Source organism: Sorex araneus, chromosome 3 (assembly GCF_027595985.1).
Source record: "Sorex araneus isolate mSorAra2 chromosome 3, mSorAra2.pri, whole genome shotgun sequence".
NCBI classification, from domain to species: Eukaryota; Metazoa; Chordata; class Mammalia; order Eulipotyphla; family Soricidae; genus Sorex; species Sorex araneus.
Window position 1 is genome coordinate 202,184,740 of NC_073304.1, and position 20,257 is coordinate 202,204,996.

Consider the following 20,257-nt stretch of genomic DNA (forward strand, 5'->3'; position numbering starts at 1 on the left):
TGTGGCCCCAAAACCAAAATAGCACAGCAATACCTCAGAGAACTAGAGCCCAGGCCATGCATGCTTGAGGCCCTAAGGTGTTAGTCTTCACCACTCAGGCATGGCCTTACAGGCCCCACCAGGCACTGCTGGGTATGACCTTTGAACCACCAGACAAGTGGGTCAGGAGCAAGAGGACGGGGCCCTGGGTCAACTGCACCTAGCTTGGGAAGTCCAAAACACAAAAATAAAATTATTCTCCGATTCTGACCACATCCACTCAATGGATGGTTACACAGAAAATCAGATGAATCTGGATGACAAAACTGAACATTCAAAACACATTAACCAATTTATTACTTCTGGAGGGGGGACCACACCCGAAGGTGCTCAAGGGCCACACCCGGCAGTGGTCAGAGGACCATATTCAGGGCTGGGGTTTGAATCACTGTCGGAGCCCCACCTGCATGCCTGGCAAGCCCCTTAATCTTGTAACTATCTTTCCAGCCCTACTTAAAAAAAAAAAAAAGACACCAAACTTTGTTATGCGATATTTGTACTCATTAAATAGTTGCAAAAATAGTACAGAGGGGCTGGAGCAATAGCACAGCGGGTAGGGCGTTTGCCTTGCACGCAGCCGACCTGGGTTTGATTCCCAGCATCCCATATGGTCCCCCGAGCACCACCAGGAGTAATTCCTGAGTGCAAAGCCAGAAGGTAACCCCTGTGCATTGCATGGGCACAGGTACAATGCTGTAACTAAGCAACTAACTAAACTTAGTCAAATCTCACTAGTTTTCTCCTGTTTTTTTTTTTTTTTCTTTCTCGGGTGCCATGCTAGGAGTACAGGTTGCCCATCGCTATGCCTCCTTTGTAGCCTTCAATTTGTGGCAATTTCCCAGGCCTTCTTGTTCATTACCTTGAAACTTTTGATGATGGTAAATACCAGTCTATTATTTGGGGGGACTATTTGCAGAGGGGGGAGACTATTGAGTGCTAGCTATCAAACCTGGGGCTCTAGCACCAAAGCCTGCCCTCCAACCATTTGGGCTACTAGCTCCCTAGCCCCAGTATGTTACTCTTTAAAGCATCTCATCGTGTGGATCTGCATGACCATTCTGTGGTAAGATCTCACGAATTCCACAGAAATGATGGTGTCTTGTGCAGAAGGTATGGGTAGCCTAGATGGGCATTAACACTGATGGTAATCTTAAATGCTTGCTTAAGGAGGCATTTGCTGGGTCTTTCCACTGTAAAGTTCCTACTATCTTCTTTCCAGCAGCTATCTATGTTAGAAGAACATACGATTTAAGACCAAAAAACGTACTCAAGCTTTTCCTTTTTTTTTTTTTGATGTTACTTTTTTTTAACACCTCTAACTCTTGTCCACTGATTTTTTTTAAACATCCATTGGCAGATTATTTTTTCCAGTTTAGGCTCTAGCACCAAAGCCTGGGTGTGGGAGAGATATGGTTACAGCAGTGCCAAGAGTCCAGAGAATTGCTGTACAAAGCTACTGCCCCTAGCCTCCAGCCACCACTATCCTTACGTCACACTGCTCTGATCTCCATTCTCCCCCACAAACGGGACCCCACTGCTTGTTGACATTTTGGGTGCATACAGTTACTGCACCCTTTATCACCACCAAAGTGTCCAAGAGTGTCTACCCATGCCCCAACCTACATCCTGTCCACTTCATCACCCGATACCCTCCCATGCCATTCAAGCTGCACGAACAACATGACTTTGTTCTTTTTCTTGTGGCTGCAAGATACTCCATTGCATGTATCTTGACTGCTATTAATCACATCTCTGCACACCAGGAAGTGCACTGTGAGGTGAACTGTTCCCATCCTGAGTTCCCTCAGGATTAAACGCTCTGGAGTCTTCTTAAACACTTTCTGCCTTCACTGCTCTTTCTACATCACCGCTCTTTCTTGTCCACTAACCTCAATGCTTTACCACTCTTCAGAGGTTCTCCTTCTGTCTGTCTCATTAAGTAAGCATTCCTCTGTCTGGGTCCTATTCTTGACACCGTATGTCCAGGTTCCCCACATTCCTTGGAAAACAGGAGTCAAACCACTTCCAAACTCTCATATACTCATATCCTTCATTTTAAAATTTTATTCTCTCCCTTCCTTTTGTTGTCGTCACAATGACTGGGGTTACACATTCACCTGAGTTTGATAGCAACACATTTTAATTCCCTTCCCCCCCATTTTTCTGGCTTTTGGACCATACCTGATGATGCTCAGGGTTTATATGAGGTGCCAGAGATACCAGTAGTGAACAAGGCAAGTGTCCTGCAGCTACACTATCTCACTGGCCCCTCACATACTTTTAAATTGTGGAGAGCCGGGCAAGCTACTGAGAGTATCCCGCCTGCACGGCAGAGCCTGGCAAGCCACTTGTGGCATATTCAATATGCCAAAAACAGTGACAAGTCTTACAATGGAGACGTTACTGGTTCCCGCTTGAGCAAATCGATGAACAATGGGATGACAGTGCTAAAGTGCTACAGTGGTGCCGGCCAGGAGTTGCATTACCAAGCTAAAGTAGATTTACACACTAGGCCACGGTACACACCAAGGCTTATATTCTTCCAGTTATCATTCTTAAAAGGGGGTTTGCTGGGGACAGAGGGGGCTCCACATTCCTTGATGAGACACACAGGTATAGTTGTGCGACTGGCCAGGGAGGGGTCATACTTCCTGGCCAAACTGCCCTAGGGCTGGAGGGACTGTCACAGCCCTTTCTGTGGAGTAGCCAGAGATCCCTTGTGTGGGGACTGCACCTGCAGAGCTCCAGGACAGCTCAGTACACCTGGAATTCCAGGGGCTTGAGTTCAAGACCATCAGCTGTGTGCAAGGCAGATGCTGGAAGTCACTGTGCTACCTTTCCAGGTCCCTCAACTTAAAAAACATCTAGTACAAAAAAAACAAACAAACAGAATAATTTATCTCTGGACAGAGAGAGTTCAAGGGGCTAAGTGCATGCTCTGCATATGGGAGGCCCACTCACTGGCACCTCATGGTCCCCCAAGAATGAATCCCAGAGTAGGGCCAGAGCAGCCCTGGAATACCACAGGATGTGGCCCCAAACAAAACTTTACCCATAAATTTTATTGGTTTTTGGGCTACAAACCAGCAATGCTCAGGGGCAATCTGGGCTCAGCACTCAGGAATCATTCCTGGCGGTGCTCAGGGACCATATGGGGTATCGGGGATTGAACCATCTCTCCAGCCTCTACCATATATTTTAATAAACCAGTTATTATATTTTAATGTTTATCCCAGTTTAAATAAAATTTCTCTTTCATTTGCCACTTATCAGAGTAGGTTTTAAAAGTCTCTGAATTTATGGGTGTGTGGGAATTTCAATCACTATCAAAATGCTATGAAAACAGATCTATGCATTTGCAGTGCAAACACATAATTAACATCTTAAAAGGTTAATTTAATAAACTAAGAAAAGAGTTGCTATTAAAATAAAATTCTGGGTTTTTTCCCTTTCAACCTGATAACTCTGATAAATGTATTTAGATTTATAAACTATAGACCTATGTTCTCCAAGTTACTTGCAACACTAAAGAAGTGTTTATTTCTCTAACTCTCAGATTTCCTGATCTGTGTTATGTTCAAAGTTTCAGTTATCTCTCATTACCTGATGGGTAATGAAACTGAGCAAGCTAATTTTACTGTTCTCACAATCATCCCAAATGTCTTCTGATGAATTAACTATAGGGTACTATACTAGATATACTATACTATACTATACTCCACATGTTTTTTTTTTAATTAATAGTTTATTTTTAATTAGTGAGTCAACGTGAGGGTACAGTTACAGATTTATACATTTTTGTGCTCATGTTTCTCCCTTACAAAGTTTGATAACCCATCCCTTCACCAGTGCCCATTCTCCACCACCAGTAAACCCAACATCCCTCCCCCCCTCCCCAGTCCCGTCTCCCCCCACCCCACACTGCCACTATGGCAGGGTATTCCCTTTTGTTCTCTCTCTCTGATTAGGTGTTGTGGTTTGCAATAAAGGTGTTGAGTGGCCATTGTGTTCAGTCTCTAGTCTATATTTGGCCCACATCATCTTTCCCCCACATGACCAACAACCACATTTTACTTGCTGTTCCCTTCTCTGAGTTGCCCAGAATGAGAGAACAGCCTCCAAGCCATGGTGACAACCTCCTGGTACTTATTTCTACTATTCTTGGGTGTTCGTCTTATAGTCTATTATTCTATATTCCACAGATGAGTGCAATCTTTCTATGTCTGTCTCTCTCTTTCTGACTCATTTCACTTAGCATGATACTTTCCATGTTGATCCACTTATATGCAAACGTCATGACCTCATTTTTTCTAACAGCTGCATAGTATTCCATTGTATAGATGTACCAGAGTTTCTTCAACCAGTCATCTGTTCTAGGGCACTCGGGTTTTTTCCAGATTCTGCCTATTGTAAACAGTGCTGCGGTGAACATATAAGTGCATATGTCACTTCGACTATACTTTTTGGCTTTTCTCATACTCCACATGTTTGAATGAGCCTCATGCATGAAAGAACCGGCAGAGGAACCCAGGTGTGCGGGGCTGAGATTTCTAAGGCTGCTCGGATCGAGACTGGGCCTCTTTCACCTAGATTCCCCATTTTCCAGTAGCTAGGCAGTCACACCCAGAAACTGCCCCTGGCACTGTATAATCCCATCAACAGCCAACATCCAGAGACTATAAAACCAAGCTCTCAGAAGCGCGAGCAGCTGCGATGCAGTCACGCAACACCTAATAGCCTAGTTCTCCCTCTTGGAGAGCCTGGCAAGCCACCAAGAGTTTACTGCCCACATGGGAGAGCCTTGCAAGCTCCCCGTGGCATATTCATATACCAAATACAGTAACAATGATGGATCTCATTCCCCTGACCCTGAAGAGCATCTAATGCGGCACCACTGGGAAGGACAAGTAAAGAAAGGCTGCTAAAACTCAGGGCTAGGATGAATGGAGACGTTACTGGGCCTGCTCGAGCAAATCGTTGATCAATGGGATGACAGTATATACATGCCTCTCAGAGAGCCCATCAAGCTACCAAGAGTATCCCACCCGCACGGGCAGAGCCTGGCAAGCTACCCATGGTGTATTTAATATGCCAAAAACAGTAACAATAGGTCTCATTCCCCGACCCTGAAAGAACCTCCAATTGTTGGGAAAGACAAGTAAGGAGAGGCTGCTAAAATCTCAGGGCTGAGAGGAATAGAGACGTTACTGGTGTCCGCTAGAATAAATCGACAAACAACGGGATGACAGTGATACTATACTAGATACCAAAACCGGGGTTATCTTAAAGGACAAATAAGCTCAATTAGTGTCCAAACTACTTGTCCCATACTGTTCAAAGTCTTAACAGTAGGATAAAGAAAAATATATTTTCCTCTCTTTTGAAGAGCAATGCCAATAAAAACAAGAGTAACCAAAGAAACTGATTCTTGAAAACGGACTATGTGTCAATGTTTACACGTTATTTTAGTCCTCAAGCCAAATCAATGAAGTAGGGATCAGTACCCCTGCTTAGTTAATGAGGAAAGTAAGACCTGGAGAATAAATAATAAGCAAAATTACAAAGCCAAATTGAGCCAGAGTTTGTACCCCAGACTCCTGATTTGAAATCCTCATCTCCTCAAGAGAACATTTATAGCCCTCAAGAGATTCCAATCTGAAAAGTACAATATTAGATACAAATTAATCTAAGAACTAAAGAATAACGTTCTCCTTTAGCCTGGACAATTTTACTTTTGTTTTGGGGTCACCACCAGCAGTGCCTGAGGCTTACTCCTGCCCATGCTCAGGGGAGTACCTGAGCATCACTAGGGGCTGGGGATACTTGAGGCAAAGTGCCTTATGCCCTCCCTGGGCGATCTCCCTGGCCCTGGACAGACGAATGTTAAATCGGGAGTAGGGGTTCGGGATAGGCAAGAGACAGGTCCAAATGAGGCACGTAAGCAGATAAATGAGCCTAGATTCAGGGACTGAGCCTGTCATGGAGTGCTCATGACAGCAGGAATACCAACACTCACTCACAGCGTGCCTTCTGTTCAATCCCCACAGTGACCCGACAGCCCCGCAGGATGATCACCTCATTTTCAGGAATAGAGAACCTAGCATTCTGACTGTATGGGTCTTGCCAAACTCAGTGTCTAGACTGGAGTTCAAACTCAGGCATCTGTTTCTCAACCATTACAATAAAAACACACTAAACCATTACAATGAAAACTGATCTGGGTACACATGAAGATTTAAAAATTTCAACATATGTGGGGCTGGAGCAATAGCACAGCGGGTAGGGCGCTTGCCTTGCACGCGGCCAACCCAGGCTGACCCAGGTTCGAATCCCAGCATCCCATATGGTCCCCTGAGCACCGCCAGGGGTAATTCCTGAGTGTAGAACCAGGAGTAACCCCTGTGCATTGCTGGGTGTGACCCAAAAAGCAAAAAAAAAAAAAAAAAAAAAAAATTTCAACATATGAAAAGAAGTGAACTATGACAATTTAACTATATTTAAAGCAAAGAACCTCCAAATTAAAAGATGAATGAAAAGCTATTTTGCACTACTGCAAAGTTAAAGAAAAGGTAGCTCCTGGAAATTTCGTTAAATAAATACTAGAACAAGTTAAAGTGGTTGTGGAAACAGCTTCTTTGAAGATTTTTTTTTTCTTTTTCTTTTTGGGTCATACCCGGTGATGTACAGGGGTCATTCCTGGCTCTGCACTCAGGAATCGGGAATTACTACTGGCGGTGCTCAGGGGATCATATGGGATGCTGGGAATCAAACCCGGGTCAGCTGCATGCAAGGCAAAAGCCCTACCTGCTGTGCTATCACTCCAGCCCCTTCTTTGAAGATCTTTGAAAATGAAACAGATCCCCATTTGTCGTAGGAAGGTTCTAAGAAGGACATGGAATTAACTATCTGCCTAAAACTGTCCTAATACAATGAATTTATGATATTTTGCAATATGCACTGAATTACAAGTAGTTCTTAACACAGAAGCTTTCTGTGAATGAGAGAGTGTATGGTTACAAAGAAACTGAATCAAAAAGTTTAGCAATTCTAATTCTTACTTTTACTCCTTCTTTTGTCTGTTTATGTTATGACTCCATTAAAGAGATCACACTGGTGAGGATTTTCCTACAGTAAGAAATTTGTTCCCTCACAAAAACCTTATTTTTCACCTCATTTAAACACAATATTTAGGATGCTATATACGTTATGGTATCATAAAATTGAACCAATTGCAATTTTTAAGTTGTTCTACAGAAATCTAAAAACCTATGACGGTTTCATCTATTTTGGCTGGTTTTGTAATTATTCCTCTTTTAGTAATAAGCAGATATTACTTGACCTATTCATTCACAATAGTAGGAAAAGTAAAGTTATGATTTCCACTTTAGAATAAGAAAAATCGAGTCTCAAAAAATCCAGGCAGAAGCAATAGTACAGCGGGTAGGGTGTTTGCCTCGCATGAGGCCAGCCCAGGTTCATTCCCTGGCATCCCATATGGTCCTCCAAGCACTGCCAGGAGTAATTCCTGAGTGCAGAGACAGCAGTAACCCCTGAGCATCGCTGGGTGTGATCCAAAAAGAAAAAAAAAATCTCAAATATTATTTTATTATTGATTTAAAATTTATTTGCTGGGTGTGTGTCTGTGCTGAAGTCATACTTGGCAGTATGCAGGGACTATTCCTGGCCCTGTGCTCAGCAGCCATGAGTGACTTCTAACAGTGCCTGGGGGACCAAATGTGGTAATGGGGATCAAACTGGGATCAGCCACACACAAGGCAAGAGCCTCACCTACTGTACTATACTATATCTCTGGCCCCTTAAATGCAAATTGTTTTTCTGATTCTTAAAAGTAAAAGGAACTCACCGAAGTTTCCTTCCTTTGCTGGCTTTCCTATCGACTTTCTTATGAATTTTGCTGCGTAACTTCTGGATTGCAAGCCACTGCCTAGGAAAATTCATAAGCAATGTTATTCATAAACACATCATCACTTACAGAAATATTTACATGTATCAACAAGACATTGACAATTTTCTCACAACCCCTCCAGAAAGAAATGGTCAACTCGTATAATGTATAATGTTCCTCAAGGCAGTCTGGGACTAAAGCCACCAGTAAGCTGAAGAGCATTTGTGCAATGGTGAGAAACCAAATGGCAGCTGGGAAATTCTAGAGCAAAATCGGTTAACAATGCTCCTTAGTTTATGGAGTTGTTGTGACAAGTACTAAAACTATAGGTCTGCAGGGCCATCCATTCCACTGAGCAGAGCTGGCCCGAATTTGCTTTCCATTTTTTAGTCAGGTAGCATGTTCTGTGACTGCTGTTTAAGTTGACCACATGAATTCTTTGCATTCAATTTTCTCTCTATTAGTACATACCCGAGTGCTTGTTCTTCCCAATTCTGCCAAATTTTTATAATTATTTACTACTGGAAATAGTTTCACAGCCTTTTTACTTAATTCTTCATTTCATCTGGAATAATTTAGACTGTGTTGCTAAAAGGGCTCTTCTCCCCAATAAAATCTAAATGCCTGAGTGCTTGTCACGCTTAAAAAGATTCAGAGTAATTCTTCACTATTAAATATTCAATTGGCTTTAAAATTCCCCAGATTGTCTCAAACTTTTAAAAAAAATTACTGGAGGCATACTATTTTATAACATTACATAAGTTTTAGGAATACAGCGTTATAGGCTGACATCTGTTTACATTCCATAGTAATCAGAAAAGTCTAGTTCCCATCTACCACCACAGAACTGATACACCCTTTACCCATTTCATCTGTTCACCACCACTCTCCTCCCCCCGGTAACCACCAGTCTGTTCCCAGATTACAGGTGCTTTATTTGAACCAGGATTCAAACAAAATTCACATATTCAGCAGTCATTTTTAGAATGAAAGCAAGTTCATTTTTCCAGTAAGAATACCAGTCTACAAAAGTCTTCTAATGGAAACTGTAGGGGTGGAAAAGGAGAAACAGCAGCAGCCAGTCATCTTACCTGACTTATACAATGAAAATTCAACATCAGAAAAAAAAAAAATCTGGGGAAATCCAATTACTGTAATCTTAATATAATCTTAATTACCATAATCTATTTTATTGTAAAGTCAGATAAATGTACAATATAATCACCACTTAAATGCAATTTGCTCTATCACATTAAATTTATAGTGAGCGGCACTCTATAGCATTCCGGAGATAGTCAAAACATCAACAACATTCTACCCTAAAACTCAACGAATGTTTTGCTCAAATAAAATTATTTTATTGAGAATTTTTCATTGCTTTCTCAACAAGCTGCTCTGCTCAGAATCCCATTCCGGCCCTTTTGTTTCCTTTTATGCTTTTGCAAATGACGGCTTGTGGCTATTTAAATGTACACTATTCATTAGGTAGCACTCTAAGTGCCCTTTTTATTTTCCAACCACAGGATGGAGCATACACACAAGAGCCTTCCTTCACTACTTTACATTCTACCCTGACATGGGGGTAATGCTGCCGTGTTCCGTTTCTAATTGTGCTAAAGCTGTTACTGAAGGGTGGATGTCTAAATCAGGGCAGATCCTAACCCACCAGATCTGACTCTGAGCAAGGAACCTGTTGTGTGCAGAACAGCGTTGGTTCGTTCTGACAGCTGGGAGCACATGTTTGGGCAGCTGCTTCCCCACCATCGCTCAGAGACCCACGCAGTCTCAAGTGGAGCCAGAGAACAAAGAACAGTTTGAAGAAATATTTCCAAAGGACAGGTTTAGATGTTTTACAAACTCTCTTCAAGCTGCACTACGGTAAGGTAAAGTAACTGCTAATCAGATTACCCTCTTTTTGCCTTTCCAGTTCTTATTTTGCTGAACTTTAATAATTGGAAGCTGAATCAAGACAACTCAACAGGAGAATCTTGTATAGGCTGCGTGCAGGAATGGAAAGCCAACTCTACATTACCTTCCCATGGCGACCTGATCGTTGGGATCCAAGGAACTGGTCTTCCGTTCTATGAGTTCTCGAAGGAGCTGGGAGGGAAATGGAAAGCAACTGATTTATACAGTGTCTCCCCAGCACCAACTGACTTAAACAGGGCACAGCAGGAACTCTGAAAGGCACAGTGACAGCTCTAAAACTACAATCAATAATGGATAACCCAGTGGCAAGAACATGACCGAATTCCCACAAACCCTTTCATATTTATATATCTTTAAAAAGGTAGCTTAGCAATAGCGGAGAACAGAAGTCCATTTGGAAGACTTATTGTACTGCAGTTCATTTCAAATGGATCAATGAGTGTGCGAGATTCCCTTCACTGTTTTTATGATTAGTTTTGTCCATCTCATCGATAGCAATGGAGAATCTTTAAAAGGTCAGGCGGGAAGGGCTGTGTGATGAAAGGGAAAATGCATGAGCTCCTTACCAATGGGAAAATTGGACCCCGTTACCTTCTGACCCACAACCTCCAGCAGTCGGGACAGTCTTCCTCAGGCACAAGCCTTTATTGTATGTAATTTCAAGTATAACAATTTTAAGAACCTGAAGAAAGTAAGTGCAAAATGCAACTGAGAACTGGTGACTCTTCACATCATCAACTCCACAGGAACTCCAGTTACACTAACACTCTCCTCTTAATCCTGAGTAACTTGCATGCAAGTCTAAATCTGTATCTTTGCACAGATTTTAGACACCAAAGAGAAGCAATGGATTTAAAAAGGAGAGAGAATCTTACATTCCAATAAGACATTTCTAGACATTTCTCCTGTGCGAGTGCCATGTGCAGGGAAAAGGCAGTCAAGATTAAAATCCCCCAAATCTTCTGAGGGAAATCAGGGGAGATACTCACATAAATAAATGAGTTCCCACTGATCATCTGTCAATAACAAGGGCTTGACCTTCAAACTTGTTAACGTTCCTGGACCAAGGGTCAGTGAGCAAGGGTTGTGTGTAGAGGCTCATGTTCCATCTCTAGCACCCCGTGGCCCTCCAAAGACACTGCTAGACATGACCCTCAAGCACAGTACTGGGAGTAGCTCCTAACCGCCCCCCCCAGTTTGGCAAGCCCCCAAAACAAGTTTCTTCACACACACATCATTTTTTGTAATCAAAGCATGGTTAACAAAAGAGATATTTTACCAAGTTTAATAGCTGAATAGCTGACAGTCTGAGGGAGGAACAGAAGGAGGGAATGAATTCCTATGAAAGTAGTTCTCCCTCTGATTTTCATTTGGTAGTGTAAGTAGGCACTGGAAGAAGTAAAATAAATTTATAAAAAAAAAGTATGCACTTCCATGGCTGGGGACACAGCTCTGTGATCGAGAACACGCCTCGCATGCGTAACAACCCAGAATTGGGGATTAAAGAAAAAAATCATTTCCATGTAAGATGAATCTTCATGGGAAAGGGGGGAAAAGATCTTTCTCCATCACAATTTTAAAGCCTCCTATGCTTATTTTTTTTCCATTTGCTTATTTTGAGCATTATTGTTACAGCAATTACGCTTAAAAATGTGGGGACCAGAGGCCACTGGTTTATTATCACTAGAAAACAGCAAGCTATTTCTCTACCCTGTTTATCTGATTGATTCCCAACATCTTTCTGGCAGCCAATCTATCAGTTTATCTCTCCTACTTCATCACAGTCACTTCTGGCAGCTAAATACAAGATCCAAATCCAGTGTTACACAGACATACGACACAGTAAACCTATGTAACACTGCTGCTCTGTAAACAGCTGCCCTTAAGGCTAAGCGCAAATGGGCTTCTGGTTTCTAGTCAATATTCTGTCAAAAGCAAGGGTGAGAGGGTAGATGAGGGAAAATTTAGAATAAAACTTTTTTTTTTAATAAAGAGGGAGAAGAAAAAGGAAGAGGAAAAAAATTTTAAAGACGAACACAGAAGACTTCATTTCATTGCCTTTACCAATTTTTTTTAAGTACATTCGAGATCACAACAATTATTCCTGGTTTTCCTAATCAACTGGTTCCTTGGGCCCTCACAGCCACTGGGAACCGCTCAAATGTACGCTTGTTCATGGGAGATGGCCCCAACACATCAGGGGTGACTCTCTGAAAGGAAGCAACCCCAAGGGTGCTCCTGAAAGACTGGGAATGAGAGCTGTACCACCACAGGGCATTTACCCCACTGCAGTGGTCTCCGCAATTCCAGCACCAAGTTGGTGCCAAGATGACTAACTTTCAAAGCATTGGGTGTTCCTTACCTAGTGGGGGTTTGGGTCTGCATTTTTTATGACCCAGCCCCTTGCACAGCTATTTTTAGTCATTCAAAATTGGTTTTACTGGTCTATCTAGCTAAATCACAATTTTTTTTTTGTCCAACTTTTCAGAAAATCCTGTTCTATATACTAGGAATGAGAAAATATCAAGAAAATACAACTAAACAAAGTAGTCTCATAACTGTTGTGGCCTCCTCCCTCATTAATTCCTTGTTGGGTTTAAATTTAATTAAGGAAGCCACTTTCAAAAAGTTGCTAGATCACATGCTTCGTATGCAGGAGCCCTGGATTGGCACATGGTACCACATGGTTCCCTGAGCACTGCCAGGCCATAAGCACTGAGCTGGGAAGAGCTGGTGAGCACCAGAAGTGTGTCCCTACCCCAAAAAAGGGGTAAAAACAATTTTCGGAAAATGAATCTTAGGAATGTTACCAAAGATTTAAATTTTGCTTCTCATTTCAATTTTTTTTTTTTTAGGGAGTGAGGGGTGGGCTCTACCCGGTAGCACTACTCCTGGCTTAGTGCTCAGGGGATCATGTGGTACTGGGGGCTTAGCTTAGGACCTCCAGCATGCACACTAGCCCTTTGAGCTACCTCCCTGGTCCTCCTTTCAATTTTTATAGTTTAGGGGCTGGAGTGATAGCATAGCAGGTAGGGCGTTTGCCTTGCACGCGGCTGACCCGGGTTCAAATCCCAGCATCCCATATAGTCCCCTGAGCACCGCCAGGAGTAATTCCTGAGTGCAGAGCCAGGAGTAACCCCTGTGCATCGCCAGGTGTGACCCAAAAACCAAAAAAAAAAAAAATCAATTTTTATAGTTTAACTTTATGAGCAAACATTTCCATTAAAATTCAGATTAATGTGATAGTTGGTAAGTTTTCACACAGACAATGGTGATACAGTATTTTTAATTATCTGTGACCCGGAAAACAGAGAGATGCCTCAATTATTTTTCCAGTCAGTTATAATTCCTCCAGAGTGTCAATTCAGAAAAACCTCACATTGTTTCTCTACTTCTAGGAGAGAACTATCATAGATGCAGTGAGAGTTTTCCAGGTCAACCCACAGAAACCTATTTAACCCGTAACAACATGCATGAGGAATAGCACTGATGGAACTATTCAGCATCTAATTAGCATTTATAATACTCTGCCCAGAAAAATGCATGCCAGGCAGGCACAGTTAAAAATGGCAGATTGAACACATTAGTTTATATCGCTTCTCCCTTCTCACCCCTCTGAAAGACAGTAGAGGAATAAAATATATGTATTAACTCACAAGAACGAAGAAAAAGGAAGAGCTAATGAGAGCAGATTTTCATAAATTTTTCAAAGACAGCCAGGAGATGGAGGAAAAGGAAGTTATTACCCAAGTGCCCGGAGGGAATTAAAGGTGAGGGTGGGGCTAATTAGACACACACAATCCCAGCCAAGACAGGTTGCCAGCAAAAAGGGGAGAAGGACCCGGCCTGGGAGAAGGTATAGTCCTTCTTCACTATTCCACACAGTTCAGTGATAACCTCTCCCACCTCTCCTCACCACGAGAAAAGAAATTTTCATTTCCAGGAAAAAAAAAAGTCACCGAAGCTCCAGACTACATAGTATATGGGACAGGAGGCAGGGCTGAGGCAGGTGTCCAAGGCTGGTTGCTGGAGCCTTCCAGCTCCTTCCCCTGCCCTGGGGACAGAATGACAGCACCGGGAGAAAAGACTTCTGGGCAGGAGAAGTTTCTGGATTGTTTTCTGGAGAAACTGGAACCCATTTTTGCCCAGAGTAAGAAAGATTCCCCAGTTCTGGCATTTAAGAGTAGACTAGCCAGTAGGTTAGTTCACAAGATGTTCTGTTGCTGTCCCTGGTGTTTTGGGGTCACACCCAGCAGTGCTCAGGATTTAGTCTTGGTGCTGAGCTCACCGGTCACTCCTAGAGGTGCTCAGAGAGGCAAACCAAGGCAACCAGCCACGTGCAGGGCAAGCACCCTACTCACTGTACTCTCACTCCAGCACACCCACCTTTTCAAAGAAATTTTATTTAGAAAAATGTAAGTAGGAAGTAGGGAAGGTGATGGAGAGAGGAAAGGAGAAAGACAGAGAGAGAGAGAGATACAGAGAGAGAGAGAGAAATATTTGTGGGCAGCAGAGAATGTACCTTGGGTATCTTTTAAACATGAAGAGTCAGTCAGGGGTCGCCAGCATCTGAATGAAACCCCAGACAATGATACCCCAACAAACAGGGACTCAGTAAAGCAATGTAGGGGACAAAGGAAACCTTAGAATGGGGAGAAGGTGGACACCCTCAGAGAAACTAGGAATATACACTTTCATAAGATGCGATGAGGAGAGAGAAAAACAAGAAATTAAACTCAGGGCCAGAACTATAGTACAGCAAGTAGGGCATTTGCCTTGAATGCAATCAACCTCGGTTTGATCTCCAGCATCCCATAAGATCCCCTAAGCACTGCCAGGAGTAATTCCTGAGTGCAGAACCAGGAGTAACCCTGAGCATCGCTGGTGTGACCAAAAAAGGAAAACAACAACAACAACAACAACAACCAAAAAAACAAACACCACAGGACCAAAGAGAGAAGACAGCGGGGACAGCATTTGCCTTGCACATGGCTGACCCAGGTTGGATCTCAGGCATCCCATCTAGTCCCCCAAGCACCTTCAGGTGTGATTCTTGAGTGCAGAGCCAGGAGTAACCCCTGAACATCGCAAAGGAAAAATTAAACACAAAAACAGAAATACTTTAAAATTTCAACAGAAGAATTAGAAGATAAGTGCTGGGAAACATTTTCGAATAGAAACAAAAAGACACGGGTCTGGAAAACAGACCATTGAGAAGCTGAGTTCAATACCCAGCACCACCAGCAGCACAAATTAAAAGAAAAAAAAAATTCATCCGAAGAAAGCAATGAGTCTAGAAAGATCTAGAATGACGACTAAAGAAGAACCCTCCTTCCCCAGACAAGTCATTGTGAAATGCACAGCCCTGGCAGTGAAGAGCAGATTCTTAACATGTAGAGAAAAACAGTGCCCGTGTCAAGAAATGACCTCACGGTGCAGTTCATCCAGAGAAGCTGGTTTCTACCTTCCCTCTTAGTGTTCTTGCAGGCTTACACCTGGGGTGGGGGAGTGTCCTGCTTTTGACGATAAATTAGTCATCTTACATATTAAGAAATGGAAATCTAAATGAGATCAGACACATCCACATGGACAGATGGCTGAAAAATATCTCCAAAATTCTGAGGAACATTACTTTCATCTTCAAATTCCAGACACAAAGCACTCACCAAGTGTGAGAGGTCTGTAGCGACATTCACACCTGCAAAGATAAGGACCACTTGGGGGCTGGAGAGATAGCACAGTGGGTAGGTCATTTGCCTTGCACGTGGCCGACCTGGGTTCGAATCCCAGCATCCCATATGGTCCCCTGAGCACGGCCAGGGGTAATTCCTGAGTGCAGAGCCAGGAGTAACCCCTGTGCATCGCCAGGTGTGACCCAAAAAAGCAAAAAAAAAAAAAAAAAGATAAGGACCACTTGCTTTCCATACATTTTTTGCAATAAGATGGGCTTCAGCAAAACAGCACCGGGAAAACATGTGATGGCAGAAAACGGTCTAACTAGGGAAAGAAGCAAAGTCAAGTTCCAGGTACTATCAGTTCTAGAAAAATAAAACAACTGTGTAAGGAAATGAAACCACAGTTCATGACATAAGTAACATTTATTTAACTATATTAGAAACACTGACTTGTTTTCACAAAAACGGTCCAAGCACACAAGAATGACAGAGAATAAAGCAGGGGGTAGGCACATGAAAGCCAGGATCCTTTGCCACAGTCAGTGCTGAAAAGTCAAAAGGTGACTTGACAAATGACAGAACCTGATGTGTGGAACAGGGCTGTAGCGCCCAAGGAGATGAATCTGCTGGTGTTTATCATTTATTTAGCAATGCTCAGAGAACAAAGCAGAAATGCTTCTCAAAGAACTTCCCAGTTTGTAAACTCACACTGAGAAATCTTATGGTTCTGACAGAGAAAAAGAAATGCAAAAGGATCTGGATATATTGATTAAAGCCCTTTATTTCTGTTCCCCAAAATAAAATATGGCAACACACTAGAAATTTTTGTCTGGTTTTGGGGTCACTTCCAATTGAGCTCCTGGAGGTGCTTGGGAGACCAGATGTCATGCTGGGGATTGAACCCAGATCGGAGGCACGCAAGGCTAGCACCGTACCCAATGTACTACTGTTCCGGTCCCACACCTGACAGTGATCAGAGTTTACTCCAGGCTCTCTGCTCAGGGGTCACTCCTGGGGGGCCCAGGGGACCATATGGGGTGCCAGGGATGGAACCAGGGTCGGCCACATGCAAGGCAAATGCCCTACCCACTTACTCTCTCACCAGCCTCCCAACAATTATTTCTATTTGCTATAAGTAGCAAGTAATTGTTAGTGATTTTACTGAGAAAAAGTGACTTGCTGTACAAGTCACCTATTCAAAATATATAAAATTCAATATATTTTAACTCCTCAGAGTTGTACAATCATTGCCGTGCTTAATCTTAGGACATTTTCATCCAGCATAAGAGAAACTCCAAACCTATCATCTTTTATCCTTAGTCCTGCAGCCCTACAGCCCCAGGCAACCACTAATCATTCTGTTTTACACACAGGCCCACCTTGGATATTTCCTACAAACAGGACTGTTCAATAGATGGTCGCCTGTTCCCAGATGCAGCAATGCAACAACGGGCCCTGGCACTGAACTGTCTGTCCACTGGCAAAGGACCACCTGGGCTGGCCTCCGCCATCCTGAGCACTGCCTGGGAGTGCTCCTCCTGCCAAAACAGGGTTCATCCATTCTATAGCAGTTGTGAGCCTTTCACTTAATGGCTGAATAATATTTCATGGTATGGATACAGCTTATTTTAGTCACTCGTCAGGGACATTTGGCTTATTTCAACTTTGTGGCTAACATGAGTTAGGCTCTGAGTACAGTCACTGCAAGTGTTTAGAGGAGGGATATTTCCTTTCATTTTTCTTGAATACATGCCTACGAGCATTGCTGGACATTGGTTTCTCTGCTTCACTTATTCTTTGCTTCACTTATTCTTGTTTTTTTGTTGTTGTTTTGGGGACACATCTGGCAGTGCTGGGGGGACCACATGTGATGCTAGGGGTCGAAACAGATTGGCTGTGTGCAAGGCAAGTGCCCTGGCTGCTATTCTATCTCTGGAGCCCCTCTACTTAACATTTTTGGGAGTCTGGGGAACTGATCAGTGTCACACACAGCGGTGCTCAGGGCTTACTCCCGGGTATTATGCTCCAGTTCTGTGCTCAGGGAACCACATGCAGTACCAGGGGTCAAACCTAGGGCATGTAAAGCAAGTACTTAACCCTTGTACTATCCCTGTGGCCCCCCAGTTTTATAGTTTGGGGGGAAGATGAAGCCTTCCAAGTGGGACTCAAAGACCATACCTAGGGACGCTTGATCAACTCAGCGGGAGGTCTATTGCTAAGGCCCACGGCTGGGTGCTGCTTGGGCCCTGCAATGTGAGGGCTCCCCAGGACCCTGGCAGGACTCAGGGGCCACTAGCCCATACTCAGCAATGCTGGGAGGCGGGAGAGAGGCGGGGACAGCTTCAGGGCTAGCCAGTGATAATCAGGACATCCTGTGGTACTGGAGATCAGTCCTGTAGGTACAGTCAGGCATGTGTCCTAACCATTGTAGTCTCGCCCTCTGTTTACATTTTAATGAACTAATATGACAGTCTCCCCAAGGGCTAGAGCAACAGCACAGTGGATAGGGTGTTTGCCTTGCACATGGCCAACCTGGGTTCGATTCCCAGCATCCCATATGGTCCCCCAGGAGTAATTCCTGAGTGCATGAGCCAGGAGTCACCCCAAAAAGCAAATAATAATAATAATAATAATAATAATAATAAAAAATAAAGACAATTTCCCAAAGTGGCTTAACCACTTCACATTCCCATTAGCAGTGTTGGAAGAATCCAATTTTTCTACAATCTTGTTGGCACTTGTTGGCATTCAGATGCTTTGTATAGTCTTTTTGTTGCTGCTATTTGTTCTGGATCCCACCCAATGATATAGTACTTGGGTCCTAAGGTGATACTCCCAGAGCCAAGTTGCTCCTGAAGTGCCAGGATTGAACCCTGGGCTCGCCAGCTACCCATTCTTTAGTTAGACTGTCTTTCTGCTGTACCTAAAAAAAAACCAATACCTAACCCTAAGTCATGAAGATCTACTCCCTGTTTTCTTCTAAGCAGTCTACTGTTTTAGTCATTACATTACTTAAATCTCTGGTCTAGGGCTGAAGCAACAGTACAGAGGGGAAGGCATTTGCCTTGCATTGCATGCAGATGACCAGGGGTTCGATCCCCAGCAATTTATGCCAGGAGTAATTCCTGAGTGCAGAGCCAGGAGTAATCCCTGAGCATTGCTGAATGTGACCCCCCCACCCTGCAAAAATAATAATAATAATAATAAAAATAATAATAATAAGTCTGTGATCTGTTTTTGTGTACAGTATGAGGTAGTGGTTCAACTTCATTATTTTGTATGTGAATAGCCAATTGCATAATTTACTGAAAAGAGTGTTTTCTCCTCCACTAAAATGCTTTGGCATCCTTATCAAAAAAGTCAAGAGATTTTTGTTTTTTTTTTTGTTTTGGTGAGGAGAGTGGGAGCGAGAGGAAGGGGGTCAGACACCAGTGATGCTCAGGGCTTACTCCTGGCTTTGCACCTCAGGACCACCCCAGTAGGGCTTGGGGGACCAGATGGGATGCTGTGGACCAAACCCAGGACAGCCACATACAAGGCGCGCGCCCTACCCACTGTACCAGGGCTCCAGTCCCAAGAGTTTGGTTTTCCGACTTTCCAAACTTGTGACCTACAAACAGATTCTCACCTCTCAGATTTCCAAGGTTCATAGTCACCATCGCTTAAGTTGAGAAAAGAAACTTATAACAATTCTTCATTTAACTTACTGAGCTCACCCAGGTCGGGTCTCTCAATTCCTTACCCAGCCCCTTGCATGCTCGGCCCCTCTCTCACTGTGCTGCAAGGGCAGAGTCAGAAGGTCTGGGGTTTACTCTGCCTTCCACTTCCTCTCTAGCTTCCACAAGGATTCTTAGTTAAATGATATATTTCTCTCTTCTGCTTTTTACTTCAGCCTTTTTTCTTCTCATCTCTCCAGTCTTTCAAATTATCCCCAAAAGGAGTCACTTGCAATTTTTATATGTTATGTTTGAAGTATACAAAAATAAATTCACTGTACTATAATTTCAAATAGTTGGGAAGGAATGACTGTACATGCTTGTAGTATAAAATTGTCATAAAATGATCCACTCTCGGTAGGTAACTATTTTTTCTGCTTCCTTTCCACAATACCCAACTACTCTTCAACCAACCCTATACCACCTACAATGCCTGCCTCCATTACTCTACAGAAACCACTCAGGTTAAGATTTTTCTTTTCTTTTCTGTTTTTTAAATACAGAATGTTTCAGGAATTTGAGTGTCACCCTTGCTCAGGGGTCATACTAATCTGTCTCCTTCCAATTTTACCAGATGTGCTGCCGGAGCCAGAAAAAAAAAAAGATTATATTTAGATTCTGTACTTGAAAATAAAAAAAAAAAAAGAGGCTTGACTCCCCATCCTGTATATACCTCCAGCTTTGACCATCTCAAAATCATCCCGGGACTTGTTCCAATTTGTTTTTGCTCTTTCCCACATTTTCTCTTCCTCAGTCCACCCTCTGACCTCAAACAAAGTAAGGTGTGACCAGCTAACAGTGAAGAAAAGAGGTTGCCCGAATGAATCTGTGCGGTGTGCTGGCATTAGCAAGGCCAGCCACCGCGTGGAGCTCCGGGAGAGAGCAACCTAATGGGCAGGGGTTGAGAACCGCTCCAGAGGACTCATCTGGCTCATCAGTGAGAAAGAAAAGCAAGTCTGATGTACGAATTTACACAGGTTCACGAAAGCGGC

At 43.2% G+C, this 20,257-nt stretch overlaps 1 protein-coding gene and 1 pseudogene across 1 annotated transcript in view; both read right to left on the minus strand.

Moving 5' to 3' along the window:
• AATF (apoptosis antagonizing transcription factor) overlaps positions 1-20,257 on the minus strand; it is a 121,410-nt gene that overhangs the window by 32,085 nt on the left and 69,068 nt on the right. Inside the window, exons 9-10 of the mRNA XM_055133385.1 lie at positions 9,978-10,045; positions 7,904-7,984 (exon numbers count right to left, since the gene is read on the minus strand). Coding sequence (XP_054989360.1) covers positions 7,904-7,984; positions 9,978-10,045 — 149 coding nt within the window. The remainder of the gene's footprint in view (positions 1-7,903; positions 7,985-9,977; positions 10,046-20,257) is intronic.
• Positions 19,759-19,859, minus strand: LOC129403896 (U6 spliceosomal RNA; annotated as a pseudogene).